The sequence below is a fragment of the Petromyzon marinus genome, chromosome 6 (genome assembly GCF_048934315.1).
Source record: "Petromyzon marinus isolate PM22_M1 ecotype Great Lakes invasive population chromosome 6, UKy_Petmar_22M1.pri1.0, whole genome shotgun sequence".
Taxonomy (NCBI): Eukaryota; Metazoa; Chordata; class Hyperoartia; order Petromyzontiformes; family Petromyzontidae; genus Petromyzon; species Petromyzon marinus.
In genome coordinates, this window is record NC_133672.1 from 13018388 (window position 1) to 13041222 (window position 22835).

At 42.1% G+C, this 22835-nt stretch overlaps 1 protein-coding gene and 1 long non-coding RNA gene across 2 annotated transcripts; one reads left to right on the forward strand and one right to left on the reverse strand.

The window, feature by feature from the left end:
* Positions 1-466: 466 nt before the first annotated feature.
* LOC116939464 (mitotic checkpoint serine/threonine-protein kinase BUB1-like) lies at positions 467-22356 on the forward strand. Its single transcript, XM_032947858.2, has 25 exons — positions 467-958; positions 2630-2689; positions 2964-3108; positions 4016-4212; positions 4536-4705; positions 4975-5168; positions 5290-5393; positions 5626-5873; positions 5978-6249; positions 6854-7050; positions 7218-7267; positions 8321-8491; positions 8666-8773; positions 8874-8940; positions 9299-9389; positions 10871-11054; positions 13967-14054; positions 14300-14670; positions 14791-14937; positions 15035-15144; positions 15254-15415; positions 19891-20048; positions 20263-20440; positions 20532-20638; positions 20988-22356. Exons 1-25 carry the CDS (start codon positions 804-806, stop codon positions 21187-21189), a joined length of 3936 nt encoding a protein of 1311 aa, XP_032803749.1. The 5' UTR covers positions 467-803; the 3' UTR covers positions 21190-22356.
* Positions 11068-12121, reverse strand: LOC116939465 (uncharacterized). Its single transcript, XR_004402411.2, has 2 exons — positions 11980-12121; positions 11068-11886 (listed from the first exon to the last, which is right to left on the reverse strand). It is a non-coding gene; the product is annotated as an uncharacterized LOC116939465 (long non-coding RNA).
* Positions 22357-22835: the final 479 nt, after the last annotated feature.

Below are 22835 nucleotides of genomic sequence, written 5' to 3' on the forward strand. Positions count from 1 at the left end.
TCGTAAGTTTAACTTGACTCCTGTCGATTTAAAACATGTTGTACGGCATGTACACTAACCAGAGGGAATGGCTTTAAAAGTTGTATAATCTGATGTAGATGCCACTGGTTCTTCATGTTTTGCAGATGTAGGCCATGGTACGCAACTTAATTTTGTTTATGCATCCGGCGGTGGACTATCTGCTTAAACACGTTAATATTGTGAATGCTTGATCGTTTCTGTGTAGATTAAATATCGTCGGTTCTATAGGATTCGGGGGTGGTGGTGGGGGGTGTAAAACGTACGCGTGGGTATAGGGAGGGGGGGGAGAGGGGTTAAATTGACAGATTTTTGCGTACGTACTAAATGGATGGCCCCGAACAGGTTTTTACGTATCTCTGAAAGTTCGTAAGTCGAGTGTTCGTAAGTAGAAGAGTCCCGCACAAATAAAATATCCTGACGGCTAGAGGTAAAAACCCTCTCATCTGGCAAGCCCCACCCCTCCCCACTCCTCCCCACCCCAGGCTACTGCCCGCCCCTCCCCGTGGGTGGCAACACGGCCGAGTCCCCCCGCCCACCCAACGGTCGCGACCCCGGCGGGCCAATCAGAGGGCTCCACCCACCGCTGACCAATCAGCGGGCGGCGGTGGGGGCGGTGTCCTCCCACGTTCGTGCGTTCGAATCTTAGCCCGGGGATCGCTTGTTGACGCTTACCGGCGGTGTCGTCGCGGCCTTGAGGTTCTTCACAGCTCGCCCATACACACACACATCTCCTTTTGTTCTTTTTGTGGTTCTTTCGCCGGGCCGGGGGGCTTGCGAGCGCCATGACGAGTGATCTCGGGGAGGACGGTAACGGCTGGGAGCTGAGCAAGGAGAACGTGCGGCTCCTGCCCGGGGGGAGGTCTGCGGCGGCCATCAACGACGCCTTCCTCAAGCAGGAGGCGACGGACGGCGCAGAGCAGCTGCGCCGGCAGAAAATGTGAGTGTCTTTCACGTCGGCTCGGCGGTGTTATAGCCGTCAAAGTTTGCGAAGGTGGGTGGCGTAAAGCTAAAACTATACGCTTTGTTTCACCTTCTAACCGGGTAAGGCCCCACTGACATTTATAGCAGCCAAACACGAAGGGCGTGATGTTGATTTTTTTGAATGTGGAGGGACCTCTCCCCCCCCCGAAGACCCGGAGAAAAATACACATGACCACGTGGACAAATAACATACAAACTGCAAATATACAGGGGTCGGGATCGAACCCACAACCTCCTGTGGACCAGGCGAGGTAGTTAACATCTCGCCCCAGCGGTGTAGCTGCATTGGAACCAACCACGGGCCATATTATCGGCAGACGATTGCCCACAAAGAGCGGTCGCACAATGGATTATTATTCCACGGCAACTCGTGCTGCTAATCACGATTCACCACTTGTCAGGGCTGCCGGATTTTTTGTTATAAATTGCACAAACCGTTGGTGAGAAGAGTCCACAAATGCCCAGTTTGTCAGTATACCGTTTTAATGTGCTTGACACAAACGGTGCTGGTTGCGTAGTTTGTAGCTTTTTAACCAAATCATCCGTAACGTGCCCCATCTCGGAAGATGTATAAAATGGGTTGAATGTAGATTATGATTGAATGGGCGACCGTAACAGATGTGGTGGCCAGCAGAGGGCAGTGTAGCAAAATGAATCAACATTTAATCCCCCCGCCCCCACCTTCAACGCCCACCGATCAGTGGTGAAGTATGGTCAAATATCCTCACGTTCGTTGTGGTGACATGACCGCCGCTTGGTGCCATAGGTTCGCGATTAGAACTTCTGGTGTATTAACCATAAAATACGTGCCGTCTGCTTTTTAGTGGACGTTAAAGACCTCGTGACTTTGCTCGAAGAGCACTGTTCCGACGTCATGGTACAAATTTAGAAAAAAATACCCAGAAACTACTCCGTTTCGATGATACAATTTGGATTATACATTGCCCCCTACTTCGTAAACTTGTCAGGACTTTCCTCAAATAAACTCTGCAAGGCATTCCTGCGTCAACAAGCGGAGTAATAATACGAAACGTGTATTACATTGCGTGGGGAGGCTGTCATCCAGCAGTGGATTTGGAAAAAAGGGGTCCTACACGTGAAATTATACTTGGTAATTATGTTAATACAGAAGACTTAAACAATTGCAAACATTTAGTGTTTCAGCAAATTTTGCATTGTTTCTTTATTGTAGAGTCAGCATGTGGGAGTCGAATTCACTTCGAGACTCGTTACATGCGTATTATTTACTCCGCCGCTTGACAATTTTTGCCGATTATCCCGTGACCTTTCAATGCATCCCAGAAATATTCCACCTTGCATTACTGGGACAGGCATCAACTGTGCCCTGCTCCCTTGAAAGCTAATTGCTCATGGACACCACTTGCTTTTGAGACTCTTTCCTGATATCCAGGCCCCAAAATTGAGCACTTTGACCCTGAGACTGTCACTCGAACCCAGACAGCATGCTACTTGTGCTCGGTTCTGTTCTAAAATGTTTGCCTCAAAATTAAAACATTACTAATTGCAATAATTTCGCCTTCACTGAACGTTATCATGTGATTATTGGTTCTAAATTGTATGCATTATTAAACGTTGAAAACACTAATGAAGTTCGTATGTTTTCTAGAGCTTTTGAAACGGAGATTCGGCTGTATTCTGGTGAAGATCCTTTGGACGTCTGGGATAGGTAGGGTTTGGTAACGTCTTTGGAATGAGAGTACAGTATATTCCTGTTTAAAATGTGTCAGCATGTGCTGTAATGTAGTATATATTTTTTATGAAATAGTGTACTTTACTTTGTTATTGTCATTACATTTTTATTAAACCCTTATGGTTGCTGAGTGGTCACTAAGATTTTCACTTTCAAGAAATGTTTACACTGCTGCTGTTAAAGGCAGTTACAGTGAATGTCGATATGGATATGCTTTCTGATGATTAAATATGGCATGTTGTGATCTCAGGTATGTGAACTGGACAGTGCAGATGTTTCCTCAGGAAGGCAAAGGCAGCTGTTTGTCTGAACTGCTCGAGCAAGTCATTGACCGGTTTAAAGATGAAGCCATTTATCACAACGATATGCGTTTTGTTGGACATTGCCTAAAATTTGTAAGTACATTTCGCTAATCGCAATATTGTTCTAATTTAAAGACCAAGTTTTGTATTCGTTCATAAGTTATTTTACTCTTGCATATGCAACAGGATGCCCAAAAAGTCTGCATTGATATTGGGGGGGCCATGTCACATCCTATATCCTGCGGCACACCACGTAAATTAGTCTTAAAATCTTTTTTTTTAATGGGTTGTGTTGCAGATTATGGGAGGAAAAGAGCAGCAGCGTGATCCCATTAATCTGCGAATACTTTGCAAAAAGTTACGGGTAAAATTCACATGTAACAAATTTGCCATAGGTCTATTTGAAAGGATTTGAGTATTTTTGAGTTTATATTCCTTGAAATCCACGTCACCAAAATTCAAAATCCTTTTCTTATCAACAGATCACGTCAACACAGCTCGTCTGTGACTAAAGCAATGGTTTTTTCCCAAATTCAAATGTTTACATTATACCTCTAGCAGCAGCTCTAATTCTCCAGCTGTGCTTGGTCTGCAGTTTTTCTCTTTGCATCTTTGTCTCCACAAATCCCCTTTGTTACAAAAAAGCACTCTTTTATGAAGCCTTAGAGCCTTTCGTAAAATACAAATGTAAGCTTGAATACTGTAGCAGAAAAAACAGCCTTGAAGGGAAAGTGTTTTGTTGCACAAGGCAAATACGTGTATCTGGGCAAGGCTCGAATAGTGGATTTTTTTAAGGGGTGGTGAATAGCCCACTGCGCTTAAGAAAAGTCAGCATTGTGTACTTAAAAAATTTCGAATAATGGTATTCTGATAATGCCAAGTTTTCTAAATATACATGTATTGGTTTTGTGCCCCTGTTGCATGTGACAATACTGTACTCTAAATATGTTTCAGTGAGCATTAATACTGTATAAAATGAAGTGGTGTTTTGTTTTCTCAGGCCTCTTCTCTTCTGGAACCCATTGACCTGTACAACTACATGTATTCTGTTGGCATTGGAAAAAACCTTGCCAGATTTTACATTTCATGGGCTACCGAGTATGAAATGCAAGAAAACTACAAGCAAGCATCTAATGTTATCACCAATGGAATCCAGCAAAATGCTCAGCCACTGGACAAGTTGCATTGTTATCAAAGGTTGACCGAATTATATTTCTTATTTTTGAAGTGTTAATGCTTAACTTGTAAACATAACATGGTAAAAATTTGGTTCCACTTGACACATTAGCCACATATAGATGAAATTGGAAATTATTTGTTTACTGTCGATACAGTTACAGACGAGGGTTTGAATTGACCTTCAATGGATACATATATACTGTTTTATGTTTGAAGTGTATATTAATATTTTAAAACGCAAAGAGTGAAATGTAATGGCAATACAGAAGTATTCCAATTCTTAAATTATCAGTTCTATTTATTTCTATAAATTGTACTGAAATTATATTGAATGTTTTCAGGCAATTGGACTCATGTCTTGCACGGAGGATTATCACTCAAATGTCTGAAGCCCAAAATGAGCCAGAAGAAACGACCAGCCAGGATGAGCAGCGCATGGCATTTACAGCCCTAAAGGTTGTTGGGAAGAAGGCAAAGGCGCCTGTCATACGTGTTGGCAGCACAATCAGTGGTAGGTGGCGTCGAATGCACGTGATATTCAATGGGGATCGCTAAATACTATCTGTGTAGGTATTGAGGTGATAAGTGCCTGTAATTGTGCCATTGGTTGTTATTAAAAAGTTAATTTTGACTTATTGCGCATCTTGGCTTGGAAATAATTTAAATAAAAAGTTTAATATTGTGATTTTGCTATAAGATTTGCAAAACATGCCAAATACTCAACCATCAAAGTTACATCTTGAATACTGTATTTTAAATTGTGCCATTATTGTCCATCAGGTCCACCAGGTATAATAAGCATGCAATCAAAGTCGTCTGGTCATCAGCAACAGTGCAAACAGATGGTTATACCTCTGGATGAGAGCGTGTTTGTGTTGCCACAAGATATCCTTGATGAGCAGCCATGGCTTGCCCCACCTACCCGCACAGCCCAAGAGAATGACCTCAAGCCTAAGCCCTGGAACAAAATACGGGTAAAGATCCAGGAAAATAAATCTAATTTATCATAAAAGCACACAGTGTATCGTCCCTATGTAAAAGCTGCATGCATAATAACATTGATATGATTGTGTTTAATTTTCCTATCATCACCAGTATAAGAAAAATCCTTCCGGTGGACTGCACAATGATGCTCCTTCAAGACCCAGCTTTGTTCCTTATGTGGATGAGCCTTGTGCAAACCCAGACCCATCGATACCGTACGTCAGATTACTTGTTTAATATTTATGTCTAGCTAATACGTTACTTTCCTGGTTCAAGAAGTGTAACACGCATAACTTTTGTCAATATGTTAATTGTTACATGTTTGTCAAACTTGCAAAATGTAGTATAATAACTGCTACAATGTTGATAACAATTTGTAATTTAAGTTTGAACATTATAATCATGAGTTCACCAAGTAAATACATTTTTATTGTTTTTTCTGTAAAGGACTCCAAGAAAGCTCCACCCACTAACAAACAATGTGCTGAGTGCACGTAAGCCAGCTAAAAGTGAAGGTTTCCTTGAACGCATCCAGAACCATGTTGATACAAATGATAAAACCAAGGTCATGTACTGCAAGGACAAGCTCGATGCTGGGCTGCAAGAATTCAGCATGGAGGAGCTGAGAGCAGAACGATACAAGCAGAAGATTTGCCAAAAACAGATGATTCACCAAAATGAGATAAAAGCCAAGGGTAAGTCCCCAATGAAGAAGAGACATACATGGCACCTTGTTAAATGTTTTGTTAGCATTTGAATTACAGTTGTTTATGCTATCTCTTTGTACGTGTACCTGTAGAGAAAATGGAGGACAGTTTGCAAATGGAAAGGTTACAATTGCATAATGAGAGAGAGAAGTGTGGAATGTTGCTAGAGGAAGTCGTCAAGACACTGAATGAAATGAAGAACATGCAGGTTTGGCCTCCGGTTGCCTGCCTACCGGTTTACTCACAGGGAATATGCACGCAGGATGAGGTGCTGTGTCAACAGGAACCTCCACTGCCACTTAGAAAGAACATTCAAGAAATGCCAAGGAAACAGAATCCTGTTGTGGTTCCATCATTGCAAGAGGTATTTGACCAATTTGTATTTGTGGAATTTCATTGTTTTAATTTTGGGAGACTGCAAACTATTAAAATTGTGTTTTACAGTTTCAGCTAACATGTGGAGTTGGATTTGTTTGTAATTTAAATGTCCAGGCAATATGTGATAATTCACCACTGCTCGCGACGCTCACCTGACAATTTCTGATGGAAAGCTACATGCTTGTGCTCATCTAGTGGAGAAATGTGAAGCCACTGCTGGCCCATTCCAGTCGCTCATTTCACCTGCAAGTATCATCTGAGTGGAAATGTAACCTCCCCAGTCTGGAGCCCCAGGCTGACTTTCTAACAGTGTTTTGGAATTATGCGTGGATATAGGGTGGTTATGATGTGTTGTTTAGATTTTGGACACGGTGAATAGAAAAATGTTGAGGGATTTCTTTATTTACTCTTAAATTGCCTATTTTACATGAGGAAAAGGTGAGGTAGTTTATTGAGAATGAATTTGGCTATCTTTGAAGGAAATACTTTTAAACTTGTAAATGCATTCAAAAGTTCAAATGTGCTTTGGCATAAGTCGCGATTGTGCATTTTCTGATGTTTGACTTTTTTGTGCGCATGTATGCTTACAGAACCAACAGCCTACTGCTCCACGCAATGTGCTGTCTGACAAGTCCACAATCACTGCTCAAAAAAGCTTAAACTTGAACCAATTGCGGGAATCGGGGCACTCCCCTCTGCACACGAGATCGTGTTCCGCTTCTCTACAGTGTATCAAGCCATTCCAAGATCAATCCACAGTTGTTCAGGCACTCGACCTGGAAAATGGGTAAAATTCCATTTCGGCGTGTTATTTAAAATTATGCAGAGATATTTTCTGTCAAGTGTTGGGTGAAATGTTAATGTAGTATATATGAAGTGGTGTCTAATAATTATACCTGGAAAGTATAATTTGTCATTTAATTGTGATATTTATAACATGTATTTGTGTTACAGAAATGAGATGCATAAGTCGAATGAAAACAGCTTTCCATCAGAAGACAATGGTAAATGTTTAATTTTACATTTATATATGTGAATATCTACATGTAAATTGACTTCCCACGGCACGTTTTAAAAGATGGACATTTATGTTGAGCACATTTTAGTTGAGTAGTTTTAAGTTAATTGTATTTAAACAGGTGAGAACTGGACCATGATATTCTCATTTGCAACAGTTTCCTGGGGCATTAGTCTGCCAGTAGGGGGGCACCGATTGCCAAGTAATAATCCTATTTGAGTAATTCAGGTAATTTTCGGATTTAGAAAATTTTAATTCTTGACACCGCAACACCTATTCTTGCAATTGATGTCCACCGCAACACCTATTCTTGCAATTGATGTCCAGGGAATCTTTAATGTCCACTTTGAAGCAAACGGCACATTTTTGGATTTTTACAGTAAAAGAGCATCCACTGGATTCCAACTGTTAACCTTTACAACAAGCGACGAATGTGCTACCGCTAGGCCACGTCACCACCAGTTGACATGGAGAGAATATGGCTGTTATTTGCAGGATGCTTTCAAGCACATACGGCACATAACAGGAGTTCAGATTTATTTTCCCAGCCTGATATCACTTAATTTCAGCGCATCCACTGTCCATCATTCAATACAATGTTTGCGTGTTACGAAATGTATGAGCATAGGCGTCCAATGATATTCCATACACAATTGACTGGTGCTAGAGCCACTGGATCTCTGGGTGGCCATAGAGCTTGTGTTGGTAGTCACAAAACTGGGCTGGTATTGGTAGGTACTGGTGGGTTCGATAGGGTGTGGTGGTGTTCTTTTGGAATCCATACTTGGGTGGTAAGTTTAGTGACTTGTGTAAAGATCTATGCATGATACTCATTTGCACGGGCAGTAATATGCCTACAGGTTCCAGTACAACAAGGCTGCTGGATTTTTGCATGTTAATATAACATTAATTGTTTTTGTGAGGGTCCTCTAGCTTACTCATGCACAAAAGTGTTGCTCAAGTATGTTAAATCTGAACATTCCAAGGTGAATACAATTATACGAACAGTTTGGTATATATTTGTGCTGAATCCATTTAGAATCTTTGGCCATGAAAGCAAACCAAAACAGCATTGTACTCCAAAGGAGCCAGGAGGCAAACACATCTGCTGTGACACCCAAGCAACTGAGTGCCGGGCATTCATCCAACCTCACTTCCCCATCACCCTACAGACAGCAGGACCCCACGTTCAATACTAAAGAAGCAATGGGTATGTGCACCGATATCCTCACATGTTTCAGTCATGATTAATCTATACAAAAAGATGATTCCATAAATGATTTCACATTTTGTGTAATACTTTTGACAATAAAGAATATCAACATTGACTTAATACAATTTTGGAAAACGGATAATTGTAATTTTATTTTTGTTTTGTCATTAGGGTTCATCATGTCCATATTCAGTGGAGCACCTGTGGCCAATGATGAGGATGATGTATTTGGCAACCAAGATAGCCGGATGTTTGAGGCACTTTGCAGCAAGCAGGCTGGTGGGTTCAACATTAATTGGTCATGCTGATTGCACGATAGTTTTTATTTGGTATCCCGGTAATTTTATGGGTCTTAATATTTTCACTTTTTATATTCCAGATGAGCCACCGAATGCATTGGCAAAAAATACGTTTACAATCTTTGAAGAAAGTTTAATCACGAACAGGTATAGTATGATTTGTAATATTTTATATCAAACTCATGGGAAGGCCAATGAGATTCAGAGATAATACATAACTTGGAGTACTCATCTCCCAGAAATTAGAATATTTGTGCAATTAAACAAATTCTAACAGTATTTTGCACAATGTTTCAAAGTAGTTTCGTGAGGCAAGGGTAACATTAGCAAAATAGTAGTTAACATTTGTTGTGTTAAGTTTGTCCTTCCCCCGCACTTCCGATGAACACTTTTGGCTACGTATGGCGTGAAAGAAGTTCAACATACAATAATGATGAGTCTATGTTTTGTGCACTGTCTCAAGTTTATTTTGGCAGTCATATTAATCTAGTGTGCTTGTGTTCAGCTCACACGTGAAGAAAAATCTGGATGAACCCAGCAGTCCTGAATATGTGCATGCAGCTGCAGGCCATGAAAATAACCCCAGTCAAAAGAGTGTAAGTGTTTTAAATTAAGGATATTGTTTTTCTACAAAAATAAATATTTAAGTTGCTTGTTTGTGTTTTAATGTTTAACTCCTTTCGCACTAATTAGCCAACTGCTAATTGGAGGTGTGGGTGTTTTGTATACAGTAGTTTATACTGGTAGGAACGAAGTTGTAAACTGAGTGTACCAGCCTGCAATAGATTAATGCGTCCGGCCGTCTGTCCGTCCCCTTTCAATACTTTAACGAAGTGAAATCTCGTGCTGTTGGGTGTAAAATCAGCAATAGACAGCGCAGAGACTTGTCCTACCAGCCCACCCTGCAGGGACCTGTTATAATAGTATAAAAAAATCTGTATTGAACCAGGATAAAATATCCGATTTGTATGAATAAAGAAAATTCACTTACCAGAAATATATTGTTACATGTGTAGAAGAGCAGTCGGCGACGACTCAGGAGACGGCTTGAAGGTTAAGGGCTTCCGCCGTAAGTTTATTATAGTTATTATCAATACACCAGGGTGTAACAACTCCCAGGGGTTAGGGGTCCCGGGCTAGGTCCCACTAACTCCCATTACAGCCGGCTGCCCTGTGCTGCCCCCTCTGTGCCGGCCGTGGGTTCATCCAACACGGCCGACCGAGGAGCACAGCCACCTCCAGCCCTGGCGCTGTGCTATCCCCTATTCCTACCCTCTTGCCCCTGGCTCCCCGTTCCACCCTACTCCGAGCCCCGACTCCAGCAATGACCCCGCTTACGTCACGGGGTCCCCTTTTTATACTAGAGGAGATGTGACGTCATCAAGCCGCCCAGCGCGCATGACGCCACGTTCCGTGACGTCATCGCACCAGACGGCACACATGACGTCACGTCCCCATTTTACTCCTCTACACATGTACCCAAATTCGTAGCCGTCCACCCCTTATCAGTGCCTACCTTATTACAGTCCAATTCAGACCTTATTGGTCACCCCGTGCCCTTACAAATCTCAACGTTCATCCTACAAAGTCCCATCACAAGGGAGAAAACACAAACAAATAGACCAAAAAAATTGCCCATATTTAAACATCTGTATCTCGTATGGACCTCAACTCAATTTCCCTGTACAAGAATACGGGTAAACTGTATGGGTTGACAGGTATGCAAATTGTTACTTTTATACTGATGTATGTCGATCCCCATTAAAGGAAGTTGTCTATGTATCATAATTGTAAAGAAATACACTGGAAGGTAACGCCAGTGGCTTGTTTTTCCATAATACAGTATAGAGATTGGCTGCATTCCTTCATCCAGTATTATGATTTTTTTATGTTGATGCAACAGCCAAGGATTGCTATTTGAGTCGTTGATCAGGTGTTAGGTTTTTTAGTCGGAATAGATTATTGCTTTGGATGTGATCACTTAAATATCTTTGACATGTAATAATACAAATTTTACATTGTGAATTTTAGAAAGAATGTTCCCCCACAACACTTGTTGTCTCAAATGCCATAACAGGAGGACCTTGATGGGTTTGACCCGATGATGTGGAACCATACGACAGATGCCATGGCACCACCGAATCAGACGCTTGGATGGATCCCGGAAAACACACGGCAATTTGCTCAGCTGGCTCCACTGATGTCCACACCCTTCTCCGTGTGCCAGGACACACACGACGATGCAGATGAGAACTCGGAAAGTAATAAGAGCAATACAATTGTTCACACTTTTTATTACTAGATTTTAACATAGTTGCTGGCCGTTTCAACTTTGCATTTTATTCATAGGCTTTATATATGAATGATTTTTTTAAAAATTAACTTTTGGTTACATGGTGTAGATATGTAATTTTTACGTACTAACCCGCCACCATCTGACAGGCAATCAAATCAAGTTGCCTCTGACTAAAAATAAACAGTCACGTTGCCTAATCAGGAGGGCTGATGGTTGGTGGGGTGTAATGCTTTGCGCTGGCGTTTGACCACTCAGAGCCCTGGCTGTTAGGGATGTCAGAATTTTTATTACTCCGAGCTGACACCACCCCAGACAGAGGAGTTACAGCTGTGGAGCAGGCTACCACAAAGAACATCAACCAAATAAGAATCAACACAAGATCACCCACACACATCCACTCACACCTACGGTCCCTACCGCTTTCCCGGGACACACAAGCTTTTGGGGGGGGGGGAGAAAAGGGGGGTTGTCCACCTCCCCTACGCAACTCTGCTTCAGAGTTCCGATGTTCCTCCAGGGGTTTTCCTGTCCCTTTTGCAACTCTGCTTCGCAGAGTACCCCTCTCCCAGGGGTTCCACCTCCCCTATGCAACTCCGCTTCACAGAGTTCCCGTCCTTGGACAGTGGGAGATGTCCGTGGGCAGCCCGAGCGGCCATCCCGATAACCCGATGGCAACCGACTTCACTCTCGGCCAGTGCCAGGCTGCAACTCGCTTGCTTCCCTGCTCCTGAGGCTCCTGGCATGCTCTTGTGGCCCCAGACGTCCCACTGGCCCCGGTTCACTCCCCAGGTCGGCCGCTGGAAACATAACAATAATCATACCGTCACCTAATGTTTCCCTGTCCGATATCTATTCTATCGAGTTGCAGACAGCATTCAGGTCCTACTTACAGTGACGGTCCCGTGGTCCTCACTCGTGTCGCTGCTTGAGGGTGGGCGCTCGCCCAGCCACTCCTGCTGCTGCCACTGCTGCTTCTGAGTTGTGTGCCCCCACACTGCCGATTCGGGCTCTCTTTTTATAGGGCTGCGCAGCTCATTGTTTGGTCCCTAGGCTAATCCCGTGAGAGGGGTCCGTCTATAAATAGCCTACGTTGCCCTAGAACTGGTTGGCGTGTTCTCTCCCAAACCGGTCTGACCACACTATCTCCAGCTCACGGGTTAGGCTTCACGCACTACGCCACAAACATTAATCAACTTTGCATAGTACATGCTACAAGTTCTTTTGAATCATTGTGAATATCTACTTTGCACCAATTTTAGATTTGAAGCTTTCGTGACTGCAAGGATTCATACTCTTTGGTTTTTCAGTAAAGTCACGTAGGTAACGTAAAATGAAAACAACTAAATTAAATCACGACGTTTCGGAGGCAACACACGCTTCCGTCTTCAGGTGGAACAGTCACAGCAAAATAGCTGTATCAAGTGAAGAGCTCTGAGACACCCGAGATTATATACAGGTTAAGGGTGGGGGGAGGAGCCAGGAAGGGACGTGGGTGGGGGGGAGGGCTAAGTTAAGCCGCCTTTTATGCTGCAGGGGGTTTGGGGGGGAGAGATGCACAAGTACACACAACCCACTGAGAGCAATGGGAATGGCTGTACAATTATAAGGCAGCTAAAGTTTGACTTGGTTTATACATCCTTCCAATGGTTGTTCAATTTAAAACCATCCTCTCGGTTGAAGTTGTGTCTATGTTTGTATACCGGGAGGTTTGCAGAGCACTTTGGTATTGGAGAAAACAATGTCATGAGAACCCGCTGTGTTGAAACAATGATCAGCCACGGCCGAAGAATTTGTTCTGCCGTGTTTCAAATCTGATTTGTGTTCGCGAATTCGGACGGAAATATGTCGTTTCATCACCCCGATATAGCAGTCACCGCAGGTACAACTCAATTTGTAAACACCGGGGTACTATAAGTCAGGAATGACATCCTCTACGGATGGGATCAGATTACGGATTTTGTGTACTGTATTGAACAGGACCTGGATCTTGTGTTTGTTTAGAATTTTGTAAATCTTTTTGGTAACGCCTGTTATGTATGGTAACGTGATGATTTTGATCGGAGTATCAGGTGGTTGTTTCTGTATGGTGGGAGAAGCAGCTTGGCGGATAGTACGGTCAGAGTATCCGTTCATCTTGAGGGCCAGATGTACATGTTTTAATTCACTGGCCAGGTGGTGTTGGTCAGAAATGCAATGAGCCCTATGGTATAATGTTTTGATGAGAGAATTATTTTGAGCCAGGTGGTGGTGGGAATCAGGCTTCAAGTAGGAGTCTGTGTGGGTGGACTTCCTGTAAACAGAATGTCCCAAAGAGCCATCAGTCCTCTCAAACAGAACATCAAAGAATGGCAGCTTGCCATTTTTCTCCACTTCCATGGTGAATTTGATGGATGGGTGTCTGGAATTGATGTGGTCGAAAATGTCATCCACATATCTCTTCCATAGGGAAGGACGAAGGGTGGATGTCTGGATGGCGTCTGATTCAAATTTCTCCATGAAAACATTGGCTATCACTGGTGACAAGGGGGAACCCATAGGGGTACCCTAATTTTGTTTGTAGAAGGTACCATTCCAGGTAAAGTAAGTGTTGGTGAGGCAGTGCCTAACCAGCACAGGTACATCAGGGTTCAGTCCATGTTGGACCAAATCTTCAATTATTGTTATGGTGTCAGGCACTGGGACCAATTGTTTTAAGCTGCACAAAAAAATGTATAGCAATAAAAATGCTGAAGAATTCGCAATACCAAAAATTATTTAAGTTTGGTTTGAGCATTTTAGCACCAGTGATGATAATGGACAGCTCAACTTGTCAAAACTCATTGCACATATAAAATGGCCAGTTATTTTGAGCATGCATATATGCTTCTGGTCTTGCAGATAAGTTGATGAAGCCGGATATGCAACATCCTTTCCAAGGCATCTCCTGCTTTATGAGAACTTATGCTTCTCCACAGAAACGGCTCAGGTTAGTCATCTCAACACGTAATTATGTTTTGTGTTCGTTTTTTGTTTCATGTTGAGGACAACTAAAATAATGAACCATTATTAAAATGTATCTGTATAATCTGATTCTAAAAGTATCACTGTTATCCCATTGTGTTAACAAAATAACTTGAGTCGGAACCAAATAGGTTTTTACCTTGATGAGAATTATTTAACGTGAGATGTCAAATGCAGCTTGTTTAAAGTGTTTTTTTCTCACCTTTGCAGCCCAATTGTCGAGATCAGCAACGAGACTGCACGTTCTTCATCGTCGTCATCCTGTGCATCCATCACCTCTTTAAAGACGACACCCGACACAGACAGTATTGGCCCACAAGCAAAGTCAGCAACACCAGTCCAGTCTAACACCGTTAAGATTTTGTTTGAAGAGGTTACAAAACCAGAAGAGACGGTGGCCACACTGTCAAGCCAATCTTGCATGGACAAAAACGTGTTAATGCCCTCTTCTCTGCCCAGTGCTCCGAGATTGAAACCGGAATCTCAAAGCAGTTTTCAACACTCAGTAGTTGATGAGAATGCAGAAAACCAAGCTATGCACTTGAAGGATAACCTGCTAAAGGAACCACAGCAAATTCAAAGTAAGTCCTAGTATTTTAATTATACAAACTCCAATTTTGCAGCTCATTGAAAATTGGTGCAACCAATGCCCCATATGCATATCGTGGTATAACTTGACATTTTATATTTTTGCCATACAGGTGGATGTATTGTGGAGAGGCCTTGGAACCCATGTCTGATTGAATCTCTGCTCTCACAGCTGAAGACACCTTTAGAGTCTTTACCCAATTTTTTCTGCAGTAATGAATGCATTCCCAAAATAAATCTGACATCTAAACTTCAGCTTGGTAAGTGTGTGTTATATATTGCTTTAATGTCTAATTTGTAAAAAGCTGTTACAAATGTGCATATGATGTACAATTAATCATGCGTGATGTATTGCAGGGCCCACAATGTACCATGTGCAATCCTTAGTGGGGGATGGTGCTTTCGCCAAAGTGTATTGTGCTGTTGCCTCCAAACCTGATGGATTCGATGAGAAAGTTGCATTGAAGGTACTGGAGTTTTCATTTGTTTTTGCAACATTTTCAATAACACATGCTAAAACTGTTTGCTGCTGAAGTAAGGAGAATAAACATTTTCTCTGGTTGTGTTTCTCTTTAGGTTCAGATGCCAGCTCACCCATGGGAGTTTTACATGTGTACCCAGTTGAAGGCACGGTTAAGCCCTGTTAATTTGGCCCTCTTCATTAATGTGAACTCGGAGCATATATACCAAAACGGCAGCATCCTGGTTGGAGAATTGCATACCTGCGGATCACTCCTGGTGAGTACACTCAAGGCTGGATTATGGACCGGGCCAGTGGGGCCAGTGCCCCCGGGGCCACTGACTGCCAGGGGGCCTCCAAGCCTCAGGCCGTGCGCGGTGCGTGGCCCAAGACTTCATAAGGAAGTTGAAGGCCAGGGCCCTCAGTGCGCACAGTGCAAGCTGACCACTAGGCCCCTGGGTGCTTATAGTGTGAGCTAACCACTAGGGCCCCCCAGACCCCTCAGTGTTTACAATGTGAGGGCCCCAAAACATATTGGTGTTTAAAACATAAGCTGACCACTAGGGCTAGCAGACCCCTCGGTGCATACATCGAGCGTAACACCCGGGCCCCTTGTTACATACAGAGCATGCTTAAAACGAGAGCCTCTTGGAGTACATGTGCTTCTGTACAACTGAGCCACTGGTTGGCACGTTACAATATGCTGTGACATGATGCAATATTCACCAACAAGTCAGTTCATTCTGCATAACAGGACAGTTTGAAGGGCATCATTATGGCAAGCCTTTTGTTATTTGACCTACCGTAACTAGCTGTGCCTTTATTTTAGCTAGCTGCCCATTTTCCCTAGTAAGCTGCCCATATGATTCAACTTGTTAACATACATTAGTTAGCTGCCTTTTTGCCAGCTAGCTGCCCTTACAACCAAATTAGCTGCACTAAAAAGCCAACTAGTGAGACCGAGGGCTCGTCGTTTGTTGAGAGCTTAGTTAGCCGTTGACAAATCAATTATTAAAAATACACTGCGGTTTTGTGAAACATTTAAAAAATATGGCAAAAGGTATATTTTAATACACGAACGCATATATGAGACCCAATCCATACTTAAAGATTAAGGAAAACCCCATTATTTTTTTCCATCGACCGATCCACGGAAGTAGATAATGCTAACATTGACATGCAAATTGTCGACAACTCTTAGGTCTTTTTTTCCCCTTCCCCATCGATGGGATGTGGCCTATGTGCATAGTCTCCACCAAGTCATTTCACTGACTTATAAGACACCTTTGGTTCAGCCAATCTAAAAAACGTTATCTTTTGAATTTAAAGCAACATAATTATCTGTGACAGGCAGGTATATAAGACACTAGCTGTACTACCCGGCTTTGCCTGGGACTTGGATTCACCACGGGCGGCCGCCTTTGCTCCCCAGTGGCGATGTTCACACACCACACCAGTTACTCGTTTGAGGCTGAGTCGACCTAGGGGAGGCCCAGGACCGGTTCAAATAATCTTCACCGGCGGTGGCTGTGAGCGGGAATCGAACTCGGGTCGCCGGGTTCGTAGCGCGGCGTGCTAACCACTACGCTACAATGCGTTACGCTTCCACATGCGCGGGTCACATGATAGATTTGACGTCACAGCGCACTTGCCGTGCAACAAATATATGCATTATTGAGCTCCCCTCCCCCCAAAAAATTCAAAAGTGTATTTTTATAATTTTTGCATGGTGTACAGTCTGGAAAGTACCCACATGGCAAATTTCAAGTTTGTTGCATGTCGGAAAGTACACTAAACATTTTTAACAGACACACATTCACAACTTTGCCTTTTATATATATGGAGATTTCTTGATAGGAAAAGCGACAGACAGATGCCTGTTTTCTTTCTTGGTACGCCACAGTCATATATTCAGACTTTTAAAATCTTTTTTTAAAACAACAGCCTTTTTAAAGGCTATTTCAACAATCCTGCCTAAGGGCTATTTTCTAAGAGCCGTTTTAAAGGATTACGGTTATTTTATGTGCTTTCCTATTTTTTTTCTTTTAATCTACTCAAAGCTGCCTTTAGGTACAAGTAGACTATAAAATACTACCACTTGATTGTATTTTCCAACAACAGTATTTGAAGAGTGTTGTCATTAACTAATAATTGAATTAATATATTAATAATAAGTATTGAGGGCTCGGGGTGAGCATTTACATTATGAGACCTCCTTTGCCAGTAACAAGATATAGAAATAGGTTTTACCCTTTTAACTGGCACAAAAACTGACACCTTTATTCAAGGCCCTCAATACTCTGATAGTGCGCTGTTTTTGAGTTGTACGCCTTTTGGCGTCTTCTGGTCCAACACCAGTGGAGACTAGGCTCTAAGAAAAGCCATCTCGGGTGTGGACCAATCAAATTCAAGGACAGTGCATATTATTATCAGAGTTGTCTCTTTTGTTTGCATTTTGACTGCTTGTGTTGTGGTTATTGCAAACATGATGCCTTGAATAAAGGTGTCAGTTTTTGTGCCAGTTAAAAGGGTAAAACCTATTTCTATATCTTGTTACCGGCAAAGGAGGTCTCAATGTAAATGCTCACCCCGAGCCCTCAATACTCTGATAGTGTGCTGTTTTTGAGTTGTACGCCTTTTTGGCGTCTTCTGGTCCAACACCAGTGGAGACTAGGCTCTAAGAAAAGCCGTCCAGGGTGTGGACCAATCAAATTCAAGGACAGTGCATATTATTATCAGAGTTGTCTCTTTTGTTTGCATTTTGACTGCTTGTATTGTGGTTATTGCAAACATGATGCCTTGAATAAAGGCGTCAGTTTTTGTGCCAGTTAAAAGGGTAAAACGTATTTCTATATCTTGTTACTGGCAAAGGAGGTCTCATAAAGTGATCAAGTTCTTGGGTGAAAGAGGATTTGCATTTAGGGGAGATGATGAACGGTTTGGGTCGACCCATAACGGTAATTTCCTTGGCATCCTAGAATTGCTATCACAATTTGACACATTCTTAGCTGAACATATTAAAAAGTTTGGCGGAAAAGGAAGAGGCACAGTGTCCTATTTGTCATCGACAATACGTGAAGAACTCATTGAGCTAATGTGTCAGAAAACTCTCCAAGCAATAGCAAATGATATTCGGGATGACAAATATTTTTCAATAATTGTTGACTCCACCCCAAGCCTGTAATGTTCATATTCTGGTTTGTTAACAGCAGCGGGAAAGCGGTGGAGCAATTTCTGGGCTTTGAGCCAATTGAGAGCCAGCCACACTGGTAAAAGTTTAGCAGACTGTAACTTTGGTGGAGGGCCTTGGGTTGGACCTCTCAAACTGTAGTGGTCAGTCATATGACAATGCAAGCAACATGTCAGGAAAATACAGTGGGCTACAGGTCCACCTGAAATAAATAAAAAAAACCTCTGGTAGAGTGCCTTGCGCACCATATTAACTTAATTAACTTCGTTGGTGTTAACATCTTAGATGGCAGTAGCCCAGAGGCTGACGAGTGTTTTTAACATGTTGCAGTCACACATTTTGCTGTTCATCCACACACAGATGGGGTAAAGTCTTTTGGAAGACGGATATCAGCCTGGCATTAAAATCGTTGTCCAGTACTCTGTGGAGTGCTCAGGCAGAGTCCACCAAGGCACTGTGGAGAAATTACACCCACATTAGAGAGGCCTTCGGTGGTATGTGCAATGATAATGAGAAATGAGATACTCGAATTGAGGCTGCTGGACAATGTGCTAAATTGGACAACTTAGAGATGGTGTTCATGGCACATATCTGGGATGTCATACTTGACCGGTTCCACGCTACAAGCATGCACCTACAGAAAAGTGACATTGACATCTCTAGCAGAACAGCTTTTGTCTTCGTTGAGGGATTTTGTGGCGGGACAGCGAGACCAGTTTGAGGCTTTTGAAAGGGAAGCCTTAAACGTGCCAGGTGTCTCAGTCATATAAACACGATCTTCAGCAAAAGAGGAAATGCAAAACATTTCCATATGAGAGCTCAGAGCCAGGTGTGACACTTGAGGGGAGGGAGAAGTTCGAAATAGAAACATTGTATGTGGTCATTGATAAGCTAGTGGCATGCCTTGAACATCGCTTGAACGCTTACAAGCATTTGACCAGTCTCTTTGGAGTTCTGTTTGTCAGATCAGGTGTCTAACAGTGATGTCATAGTGGAAAAGGTAAATGCACTCTCCACTGCATATCCATCAGACATGAACTTTGCCAACGAACTAATCCAATTCAAGTCTTTCATGTCTGACTCTGAGGGTGAGAAGTGCCCAACTAAATTGCTTGAGACGTTGCAGGCACTTAATCTGCAGTCAGTGTTCCCCAATGTTTTCGTGGCACTTTGGATTTTTATAAGTTTGCCAGTGACAAACTACCAGGGTGAGCGGACATTTTCCATTTTAGGCAGAATAAAAAATGAGCTGCAGAGTAGCATGTGCTCATTTTCACTTATGTCAATAGTCAGACCTTGTCAGACAGCGAGATTTTGACGAGCTCGAAGATGATTTTGCAAGGAGGAAGGCAAGAGCAGGGGGGCCTCCAAAAGACATGTGCCCAGGGGCCTCATGGGACCATGATCCGGCCCTGGTTACACTAAAAAATGCCAGAATTTTCTGACATGAAGGATAATGTGATCTAACCCAAAAACCTTTATTATTAAGGATAACAATATCTATTTTTACATGTTCAAGTGACAAAAATCAAAATGGAATATTTCAATCTTCAATTTTTTCAGGATGTTGCAAATTGGTTGCATCAGCAAACTGCAAAGATTTCCCATCAAGCATTACTGCTCTACATGGCAACCACTATGTTATATGTGGTGGAGCAGCTCCACATGGCAGGCATCATCCATACGGACATCAAGCCGGACAACTTTGTGCTAACTAACAGGTGTGTGTACGCTCTTGATTGTTGCATGAATCGATTTCATACACCAAATTGACAGCTACAGAGAACTGAGAAATATTAAAGCATAGTGCTACAGTGTTTATCAAAACCTTTTGTCATAAATACATTTCAAATAATTCCATGGATATGCAACATGATAATGTAGTAATCTTAAATTGTATGCGTCATTTGTATGTGTTTGTATGCTCCATTACAGGAACAATAGGTGGTCATACAACATTGAAGACTGCCTCTCCTCCAGGCTGGTGCTGATTGACTTTGGCCAGAGCATTGACCTCAGTCTCTTTCCTTCTGGCACGGTCTTCAAAGGCTCCTCAGAAACCTCCGCTTTTCAGTGCATTGAGATGTTGACTGACCAACCATGGAAGTTCCAGGTAAACCACTCTTCAATCTGGTTTCAAATATGTGCTAAACGTTAATCTAGTTTCTCCATAGTTTAAACTAATCATTTGTTTTGTCTTGTAGCCCGATTACTTTGGCATTGCCAGCACAATGCACTGCCTGATTTTTGGAAAGTACATGGAGGTCTACAAAGATGGAGATTTGTGGAAAATGAAAAGTACCTTAAAAAGGTGAGATTGATAATGGTTAAAAGTTTTATGTGTACATATATTGTAATGTGATTTGTTTTTTTCTGAAGCCATTGAAAGTTGCTTTTATTTGCTTGGAAAATTTACACTTACATGAATGCATACTGAATTCCCAAGCATTTTCGTGGAGTATATTTCTGACATGTCAATGTTAACTCCGAGGGATCCATGTCTCTTGCTTGAAAGATGACGTTGAAAAATCTTTTAAACACTCTTAAATGATGCAATAGAATTACATTGCAAAACCCTTAGTACGTAATAAAAATTGGAGTGTAACATCTTTATCATGGGCGATGATGATGATGATGTCTTGCTGACGGGATTGTTCCAGGTGGCACTTTCCCGTGTGGAACCACTTCTTTTTCACGCTGTTGAATGCACGAGACTGCCACTCTACAGACATCTTGGCGGACCTGCGAGCGCACATGCTTCAGTTCATGAAGAATGATGAACGCACCTTTCAGAGCCACCTGATGTCCGTCTGGCGGGACTTCTGTGCCTATCTGAATCAGAAAGTAACGCGCAAGAAATGAAAGAATGTCTTACCTCCGAAACATGTGCCCGCATTAAAGTTACGTCCTCTCAATAAGAGTTATGTTATATCTGTGGACTAGCACCAATACGATAGTGTTCATTTTTGGAACATAGTGATCATTTGGAAGTAAACATGACGGGAGTAAATTTAATGAAATAAAAAAATTCGATTGTCTACTGCTCGATTAAGGTAGCTCGTCCCATACCTATTTTACTGTTCCCCTGAATTCCATGCGTGCTGTTTATTTACCTATATTTCAGTTGAATGTGTCATTGGTTTCACATGTGTGTAATTAATGAATGTTTTTTTACATTTTATAAACAAGCTAAGTGTATGTTAAAATGTTCCTGTTAACACTTTGGTTGTATTCTGATAAAGCCTAAATGTAATTTGCATAAAACCGAAGTATGTGTCCCATTGTTTTTGGTATATGTTTTGAAATGTGGGAGTTTCACACAAGGCAGTGGTTATTGATATTTTAGTTAATGTGGCCCTCAAATCAAAACTGGTGATTTAAGCACCCCCCCCCCCCAGGTTATTATGGCCACAATATAAGATCACGTCCTCTGCAGTGTTAGCAAGGCATTTGTTTCAAGTGCGTTTTCCTGAGCTTTTTCACAGCAATGTGGCACTAAAGTTGCCCGTGCACATTCTAAGTGTATTCTGCACGGTAGCCATTCCACAGCCTGAAAAGGCTTTCATAGATGTATAATCCTGACTTGAGGCGTTGCATGCAATCAACTACAGCTTGTCTAAATTCGCTTCCAGGGCATACTTTTCAATGTGCAGAGCTGTTATGCTGTACATACTTCTACAGTTGTAATTTAGATGTATTTTGATTTTACTCATATACTAATTAAAAAAAACATTGTGGCTGGATTCCTGGCTTGTATGAGCAGTGGTGATGTTAGTGTGTACATCTTCATGATGATGTCACCTGCATCCCCACAGCATTGAACCAGATTCGTGCGTGCAGACGTCAATCCCCCACTCTCCACCTCGGCCGAATGCGTGGGCAGTGCTCGTATAGAAAATTGTAACATGCCCCCAAATGATTAAAGTCTGAAAATGTAACCCGTGTAATACTTTTTGTAGTTGGCTATGATTGTTTGACGCAATTTCAAGATTTTTAAAGAGTTTGCTCAAATAAAACGTTACCATCGTTTTAAGTGTAAACATGGTTTGACTTTAACGTGTATGTGTGGAATGTGCTGTGCTTGTGATAAATTAGCTCTTTTACAATATTTTTTTCATTTAAAAAGTGAGAGCGGGAAGTGCCCGGCTTTGCCCCGGGCGAAAAATATATTTAAAAACTTATCTTAAAAACCTTACATATGCATACACAGATACTAAGCTATTGTGAAAGCCCGGTGGTCCGTTTGTCCATTTCTCCACCAACGAAATTATAAGAGGCTTGCAGAAGTCCAAAAAGTAATAGAAAGTGGGGGGTAAATAGTTGATCTAAAAGGTTTGTGAAAATTGTCGACCCCCCCCCTCAAAAATATATATTTATCCCCCGCGTAGGTACATATACCTACACACCCTACATGCAACAAAGTAGTATCTATTGACTCTAGCATCTACTGACTACAGTAGTATTTACTGAGCCAGTAGTAGCTACTGACTATAGTAGTGTAGTGACTC